General features: G+C 63.5%; 2 protein-coding genes across 6 annotated transcripts in view; one reads left to right on the top strand and one right to left on the bottom strand.

Moving 5' to 3' along the window:
• Positions 1–1350, top strand: part of DTX1 (deltex E3 ubiquitin ligase 1) — a 13496-nt gene extending 12146 nt beyond the window's left edge. Inside the window, exon 10 of the mRNA XM_071571719.1 lies at positions 770–1350. Coding sequence (XP_071427820.1) covers positions 770–994 — 225 coding nt within the window. The 3' untranslated portion in view covers positions 995–1350. The remainder of the gene's footprint in view (positions 1–769) is intronic.
• RASAL1 (RAS protein activator like 1) overlaps positions 1186–8527 on the bottom strand; it is a 13348-nt gene continuing 6006 nt past the window's right edge. For 2 of the 5 annotated variants that reach the window (XM_071571714.1, XM_071571715.1), the window contains exons 15-21: positions 7106–7250; positions 6756–6931; positions 6138–6275; positions 5057–5192; positions 4499–4598; positions 4093–4157; positions 1186–1576 (exon numbers count right to left, since the gene is read on the bottom strand). In XM_071571714.1, the coding sequence (XP_071427815.1) occupies positions 1314–1576; positions 4093–4157; positions 4499–4598; positions 5057–5192; positions 6138–6275; positions 6756–6931; positions 7106–7250 (1023 nt within the window). In that variant the 3' untranslated portion in view covers positions 1186–1313. The remainder of the gene's footprint in view (positions 1577–4092; positions 4158–4498; positions 4599–5056; positions 5193–6137; positions 6276–6755; positions 6932–7105; positions 7251–8527) is intronic. The other 3 variants (XM_071571716.1, XM_071571717.1, XM_071571718.1) reach the window with 2 other exon arrangements.

The following is an 8527-nucleotide window of genomic DNA, read 5'->3' as shown; positions in this document are numbered from 1 at the left end:
GGTGGGGTGGGATGGGATGGAATAAGAAGGGAAGGGTGGAATGGGATGAGAAGAGAAAGGATGGGATGGAACAGAATAAGAAGGGATGGTGTAAGATGTGAACTGAAGAAGTGGAAAGAAAGAGAAGGTGCGGGAAGGGAAGAGGGAAGGGAAGGGAAGGGAAGAGGGAAGGGAAGGGAAGGGGAAGGGAAGGGAAGGGAAGGGAAGGGAAGGGAAGGGAAGGGAAGGGAAGGGAAGGGAAGGGAAGGGAAGGGAAGGGAAGGGAAGAGGGAAGGGAAGAGGAAGGGAAGAGGGAAGGGAAGAGGGAAGGGAAGGGAAGGGAAGGGAAGGGAAGGGAAGGGAAGGGAAGGGAAGGGAAGGGAAGGGAAGGAAGGGAAGGGAAGGGAAGGGAAGGGAAGGGAAGGGAAGGGAAGGGAAGGGAAGGGAAGGGAAGGGAAGGGAAGGGAAGGGAAGGGAAGGGAAGGGAAGGGAAGGGAAAGACTGCAATGGGAATGGATGGAATGAGATGGATAGGAAGGATACAGCAGTGGGGAGGACACTGGTATAGGGGTTGGGTGGGCCACAGGGAAAGGTGGCACCCTGTGGGCACTGTGATGGGGTTGAATCCCACTCCTGGGTTGCTGGGGCTGAATCCCACCCCTGGGATGCTGGGGCCATGCTGTGACCAGTGAGAGGTGGGCTGGGGGTGCTGTGTGGGCAATCCATAGCCATGCCAGGATGAGTGGGGTGTGACAGGTGGGCGAGCAATGACTGTGCCCACCCACTGCAGGTGCTGAAGCTGCTGATCGTGGCCTGGGACCGGCGGCTCATCTTCACCATCGGCACCTCCAACACCACCGGGGAGTCGGACACGGTGGTGTGGAACGAGATCCACCACAAGACCGAGTTCGGCTCCAACCTGACGGGCCATGGTTACCCCGACCCCAACTACCTGGACAACGTCCTGGCCGAGCTGCTGGCCCAGGGCGTGTCCGAGGCCACCCTGAAGGACTGAGGGGGGGTGAAGGGCTCCCCCTCGCCCCCCACCCCTGTCTGTGCCACCGCCGCCTGCGCCGCTTCGCCGCAGCCCCGCCCGGTGCGCTCGCCCCGCCCCACCCCGGGCCACCCGGTGCCACCCACCACGTGTCCCCGTGTGTGTCTGTCTGTCTGTCCCTCCGTCCCGCTCTCGTGGCGATGCATCGTGGGCTGGTGCTTTTCTACCTGTGGCCTCTTTGCGCGTCAGCCGTCGTGCCACCCGTGCCACCCGTGTCACCCGTGCCACCCGCCGCTGCCCCACGGAGCCGCATCCAGCCGGTGCCATGTACATCTCTGTGTTACAGAATACACCCTGTGCCGGGCTGGTGGCCCTGCGTCCCCTCCGTGTCCCCGCTCAGGTCCCTGCGCCTCCCGGGGCGGGATGGGGGTCCCACTGAGGGGGGGAGTCTCGGGGGGGCAGGGGATGTCGGGACAGAGAGGGCACTCGGGGCAGGGAGGGCGCTTGGGGGTGGCTCTGGGGCCTCATCACGGTGGGCGAAGGTGTCGTGGGCGATGTCCAGGTCTCGCAGCACCACCTGCAGCTGCTCCCCGATGGGTCCCCCTGCACCCAGTGCTTGGGGTCAGTGCTCAGCACCCAAATGTGGCATCACCCCCAGCACCCACAGTGGCACCCACCTGTTGTACGCCCCCAGCACCCACCTGTTGTAACCCCTTGGCACCCACCTGTGGCACCCATCAACCCCTACCCCCCCAGCCAGTCCCCCCAGCACCCACCCACGGCCCACCCCACCCCAACTCCCTCCCCTCACACTGCATCCATCCCCAGCACCCACCCACGGCACCCCTCCAGCACCCACTGTAGCACCCACTCCTTGTACCCACTTGGCACTCACCCATGGCACCCCCTGTCTTGCAGCACCCACCCCCAACCTTCCCTGGCCCTCACCCATGGCACCCCCCTCTCCTGCAGCACCCACCCCTGACATTCCATGGCACCCACCGATGGCACACCCTGTCCTGCAGCACCCACCCCCAACATTTCCCAGCACCCACCCATGGCACCCCCCCTGTCCTGCAGCACCCACCCAAACATTCCCTGGCACCCACCCATGGCACCCCCTGTCCTGCAGCATCCACCCCAACATTTCCCAGCACCCACCCATGGCACCCCCCTGTCCTGCAGCACCCACCCCAACATTCCCTGGCACCCACCCATGGCACCCCCCTGTCCTGCAGCACCCACCCAAACATTCCCTGGCACCCACCCATGGCACCCCCTGTCCTGCATCACCCACCCCAACATGTCCCAGCACCCACCCATGGCACCCCCTGTCCTGCAGCACCCACCCCTGACATTCTGTGGCACCCACCCATGGCACCCCCTGTCCTGCAGCACCCACCCCAACATTTCCCAGCACCCACCCATGGCACCCCCCTGTCCTGCAGCACCCACCCCAACATTCCCTGGCACCCACCCATGGCACCCCCCTGTCCTGCAGCACCCACCCCAACATTCCCTGGCACCCACCCATGGCACCCCCTGTCCTGCAGCACCCACCCCTGACATTCTGTGGCACCCACCCATGGCACCCCCTGTCCTGCAGCACCCACCCAAACATTCCCTGGCACCCACCCATGGCACCCCCCTGTCCTGCATCACCCACCCCAACATGTCCCAGCACCCACCCATGGCACCCCCTGTCCTGCAGCACCCACCCCAACATTCCCTGGCACCCACCCATGGCACCCCCTGTCCTGCAGCACCCACCCCAACATTCCCTGGCACCCACCCATGGCACCCCCTGTCCTGCAGCACCCACCCCTGACATTCCATGGCACCCACCCATGGCACCCCCTGTCCTGCAGCACCCACCTCAGCATTCCCCAGCACCCACCCATGGCACCCCACCCGACATGCACCCCCAGAGCACCCCACCCCGTTCCATGCCATGTTTCCCCATGTTCCCCACAATCCCGCACCCCCTGCCCCCCTTACCCCCCAGTGCCCCACGGACACAGACAGGCACTGCATGAGTGTGGATGTGTGTCCCTGTGTCCGTGTGTCCCTCTGTCTATGTGTCCCTGTGTCCATGTGTCCCCATGGTCCATATGTCCCCGTATCCGTGTGTCCCCATGTCCCTGTGTCCATGTCCATATGTACCTGTGTCCGTGTGTCCCCATGTCTGTGACCCCATGTCCGTGTGTCCCCATGTCCCCGTGCCTGTAGGTCCCTGTGTCTGTGTGTCCATGTGCCTGTATGTCCCTGTGTCTGTGTGTCCCTGTGTCCCTGCATCCACGTCCCTGTGTCTGTATGTCCCTGTGTCTGTGTGTCCTTGTGTTCCTGTGTCTGTATGTCCCTGTGTCTGTGTGTCCTTGTGTTCCTGCGTCCACGTCCCTGTGCCTGTATGTCCCTGTGTTTGTGTGTCCTTGTGTTCCTGTGTCTGTATGTCCCTGTGTCTGTGTGTCCTTGTGTTCCTGTGCCTGTATGTCCCTATGTCTGAGTGTCCATGTGTCCCAGGGTCTGTGTGTCCCTGTGTCCATGTGTCCCAGGATCTGTGTGTCCATGTGCCTGTATGTCCCTGTGTCTGTGTGTCCCTGAGTCCCTGTGTCCACGTCCCTGTGTCTGTATGTCCTTGGTCTGTGTGTCCCCATGTCTGTGTGTCCCTGTGTCCATCTGTCCCCGTGTCCTTCTGTCCCTATATCCTTGTGTCCGTGTGCCCCTGTGTCTGTGTGTCTGCGTGTCCCAGGTTCTGTGTGTCCCTGTGTCCCTGTCCCTGTAGGTCCCTATGTCTGTGTGGGTGTCCCTGTGTCCCTGTCCCTGTAGGTCCCTATGTCTGTGTGAGTGTCCATGTGTCCCAGGGTCTGTGTGTCCCTGTGTTCACGTCCCTGTGTCTGTATGTCCTTGGTCTGTATGTCCCCATGGCTGTGTGTCCCGGTGTCCTTCTGTCCCTATATCCCTGTGTCCCTGTGTCTCTGCTGTCCCCTCGCGGAGGGAACCAGCAGCGTGGTCTCTGGCGTGTGTGTGGGTGTGCCAGTGTGTGCCAGCATGTACCAGCCCCCACCCCCGGGTGCAGGGTCCCCGTTGCCCCTCCCAGCCCTCCCCAGGTCTCCCCGTACCTGCCTGCCCCAGGCAGGGGGGCTCAGCTGCTGTGCTGCCCGTGGGACCCCTGGTCACCACTGCCCTGTAGGACAGTGACCCTCAGCATGGTCTCACCCTGCCTGGCAGCACCTAAAGGTTCCCCAGAACACTCTGTCACCCCCAGACCCCACTGCCCTGTGGGACAGGGACTCTCAGCACGCTCCCACCCTGCCCCCCAGCACTCAAAGGACCCCTGAGATCCTTGGCCCCCTAAGCCGTGCAGGAGAGGGACCCTCAGTACTCCCAGCACCTAAAGGTCCTCCAGGACCCCTGTGCCACCCTCAGGACCCCTGGCTCTCACCACTCTGTGGGACAGGGCCCCCCAGTGGGCTCCCACCCTGTGCCCACCAGCACCCAGAGGTGCCCAGGACCCCCAACCCTCACCGCAGGTGCCTGTAGAGGGTCTGTGCTGCTGCCGCGGGGTCCAGGGGGTCGTTCCACTCGCTCAGCACCACTGTGCTGTGAGTGCGGCTGCACCCGGGCACTGCCAACAGTGCCACAGTGTGGGCATGGGGGTACCCCAACAGCCCCTTCCCGAGGGACCCCAACACCCCCTCCTGAGGCACCCCAACACCTTCATCCCAGGGGACCCCATAGCCCATCCCAGGGCACCCCACACCCCTTCTCACGGGGTCCAACACCCCATCCCAGGGCACCCCAACACCTTCATCCCAGGGCACCCCATAACCCATCCCAGGGCACCCCAACACCCCCTCCCTGAGGCATCCCAACACCTTCATCCCAGGGGACACCATAACCCATCCCAGGGCACCACAACACCCCCCTCCTGGGGCACTCTGACACCCCATCCCAGGGCACCCCAACACCCCCTCGCAGGGCACCCCACACCCCCACCCGGGGGACCCCAACATCAGCTCCCAGGGCACCCCCCACTCCCTCCCAGGGCACCCCACACCCCCTCCCAGAGCCCCCCACCCGTACCAGCACAGGCAGGCTGCAGGCAGCAGGTCCAACGGCCGGCACGGAAGGTTCCGGGGTGGCAGGTGGGCAGCATGTCCTGGTTGGCACTGGTGGCCTGACGCAGTGCCCACAGCCACTGCCACAGCTCTGGGGTGCTCTAAGGGGACAGGGAGGGTGGGTGGCAGCCCAAAGGACACCCCGTGCCAAGCAATGCCAGTGGGGAGGAGGAGGAGGAGGAAGGGGGTGGACATGGGGGATGCCAGTGGGGTCCCTGGGAGGGCTTGGCACCGGCGTGGTGGTGGGCACTGGGGGTGGTGGTGGGCACTGATCAGGAGTGACAGTTTGATGGCAAAGCTGCCCAGAGGAACTTACGGGGAAATGGCACTGAGGGAGCCAGGGTTACCCCAGTGACTCCAGTATGAATAGGGCTGGGACCCCAGTGATCCCAGTGCAAACAGGGCTGGGACCCCAGTGATCCCAGTGCAAACAGGGCTGGGACCCCAGTGACCCCAGTGCAAACAGGGCTGGGACCCCAGTGACCCCAGTGCAAACAGGGCTGGGGACCCCAGTACAAACAGGGCTGGGACCCCAGTGATCCCACTGCAAACAGGGCTGGGACCCCAGTGACCCCAGTGCAAACAGGGCTGGGACCCCAGTGACCCCAGTGCAAACAGGGCTGGGGACCCCAGTGCAAACAGGGCTGGGACTCCAGTGACCCCAGTACAAACAGGGCTGGGACCCCAGTGATCCCAGTGCAAACAGGGCTGGGACCCCAGTGACCCCAGTGCAAACAGGGCTGGGACTCCAGTGACCCCAGTGCAAACAGGGCTGGGACCCCAGTGATCCCAGTACAAACAGGGCTGGGACCCCAGTGATCCCAGTACAGCAATGGCTGGATACCCCACTAATCCCATTATGCCAGGGCTGGTACCCCAGTGACCCCAGTACAGCGGGTGCCCGGGCATAGCTGGATTTGGGACCAGGACCATTCCTATTGTCCCATGGGATGCGGGTGTGCCCTGTGGCTGGGTGCTGGGGAGGGGGCTCTTGGGTGCTGTGGTGGGGGGTCCCTGGGTGCTGGGGGCAGCCAGTGGGCACCCACCTTGCACTGGATGTAAGTGGTGTGGAGCTGCCCGGCCTCATCCTGTGCCACGACCTGCAGCACGTGGGGGTGCTGGAAGGTGCCCTCGTCCACCTGCTCCACCACCCTCACCTGCTCCATGGGGATGGAGCAGCACACCTGGGGAACCCAAAGTACCCCAAAACATGTGCCCATGTCCATATCCCCCACCTGCTCCATCGGGGTGGAGCTGGAACCTGGATACCCCCAAATACCCTGAAATATGTGCCCACATCCATGTCCACCACCCACATCCATGGCACCAGGATGGAGCAGCACACCTGGGAACCCCAAAACACACATCCATGTCCATTCCCCCCATCTGCTGCACTGGCATGGAGCAGCACACCTGGGGATCCCAAAATAAGTGCACCCACATCTGTATCCCTCATATGTTCCACCACCCACATCCGTGGCACAGGGATGGAGTTGGACACCTGGAGGCCCCAAACACCAGAAAACATGCACCCACCCCTCCATCCATGGCACAGGGATGGAACAACACACCTGGAGACCTCCAAACACCTCAAAACATGTTCCCACATCCATATCCCACCCCTGGGCAGCCAACACAGGGTGAGGGTCATGGGTGGCACCCACCTGGCCCTGGGGGGACTTGGAGTAGGTCAGGGCCTGGGTGCTGAGCCAGAAGTGCCTCTTCTTGAAGGCAAAGCGGGGCAGCAGGGAGGACCCCCCAGCCGTGCAGGTGTGCAGGAACCCCTCCTTCATGGTGGCCGAGGGTTGGGAACATCCTGGTGGCACCAGCTCCTCACCCACTGTGTCCATGGCACAGCCAGGCAGGGAGGGAACAGTGTCACCCCAAGTGCCACCACCTCCCCCAGCCCAAGGGTGCTTCCGGCAGCACCACATGGCACCAAGGTGATGCCACCCCAGGATCTGGCATCAGTGCTGCCCCTGCAGTGCCCAGTGTTCGTGGTGTCCCCACTCACCCTCCACGCTCTCCACGGCGACCAGGTGATCCAGGAAGGCCCTGACACGGGTGACACTGGGCAGGAGGATGGCGTTCAGCGGGGCCATCCACGGCTCCTTGCCCTGCCCCAGCTGTAGCCCCAGGTTCCCTATGCTCTGCAGCGCCTGCCATGCACAGGAGAGGGGTCACTCTGCTGTGCCCCCATGGCATGAACCCCTGAACCCCTCTGGCTGTTCCACTGGACCCCGTGGGCTCAGGGATTGGGGTGAAAAAAGGAAAAGCAGAGCAGCTGGAAGGGTGGTGGGACCCAAATGCTGCCCCAGCATGACTCCTGTGCTGTGCCCTACACAGTGGGGCAGGGCTGGCCTCCAGTGGCACAGGAAGGAAACAACCTGTGGCATGTGGTATGGGGGCAGGAAAGGCTCTGCCCTCCTTGGATCTCTATCATTCCATGGGGTCATCAGCCTGTCTCTCCCCAAGGTCTCCCTGCCTTTCTGAGGTCCCCATCCCTCCCCTGCATTTCTGTCCCTCAGCAGGGTCTCCTTGCCCTTCTAAGGTCCCCATCCCTTCCTGGCATTCCTACTCCTTGTGGGTCCCCACCTCTTCCCTGTGTCCCCCTCCCTCTCCAGTGTCACCTTCCCTGCCCAGTGTTTCCCTTCCTCCCCAAAGTCCCCCTCCCTCCCCAGTGTCCCCAGCTCTCCACAGTGTCCCCATGCCTCCCTGGTGTCCCACTCCCTCCCCGGTGTCCCACTCCCTCCCCAGTGTACCCAGCTCTCCACAGTGTCCCCCTCCCTCGCCAGTGTGATCCTCCCTCCCCAGTATCTCCTTCCCTCCACAGTGTCCCCACCTCTCCAGTGTCCCCCTCCCCAGTGTCCTCACCTCTCCCCAGTGTCCCCATCTCTCCATAGTGTCCCACTCCCTTTCAAGTGTCCCTCTCCTTCCACAATATCCCTATCCCTCCCCAGTGCCCCCTCCCTCCCGAGTGTTCCCCTCCCTCCCCAATGTGTCTCTCCCTCCTGTGTCCCCCTCCCCCACCAGTGTCCCCCTCCCCAGTGTCCGACTCCCTCCCCAGTGTCCCCCTCCCTTCCCCAGTGTCCCCCTCCCTCCCCAATATCCCCTCCCTCCCCAGTGTCCCCTCCCCAATGCGTGCTCCCTCCCCAGTGTCCCCCTCCCTTCCCAATATCCCCTCCCTCTCCAATATGCCCTCCCTCCCCAGTGTCACCCTCCCTCCCCAGTGTCCCCTCCCTCTCCAGTGTCCCTCTCTCTCCCCAATATCCTCCTCCCTCCCCAGTGTCCTCCTCCCTTCCCAATATCCTCCTCCCTCCCCAGTGTCCTCTTCCCTTCCCAATATCCCCCTCCCTCCCCAGTGTCCCCTGCCCAATGTGTGCTCCCTCCCCAGTGTCCCCCTCCCTCCCCAATATCCTCCTCCCTCCCCAGTGTC

The sequence above is a fragment of the Pithys albifrons genome, chromosome 17, assembly GCF_047495875.1.
Source record: "Pithys albifrons albifrons isolate INPA30051 chromosome 17, PitAlb_v1, whole genome shotgun sequence".
NCBI classification, from domain to species: Eukaryota; Metazoa; Chordata; class Aves; order Passeriformes; family Thamnophilidae; genus Pithys; species Pithys albifrons.
This window is presented reverse-complemented; position numbering and strand designations above follow the sequence as displayed.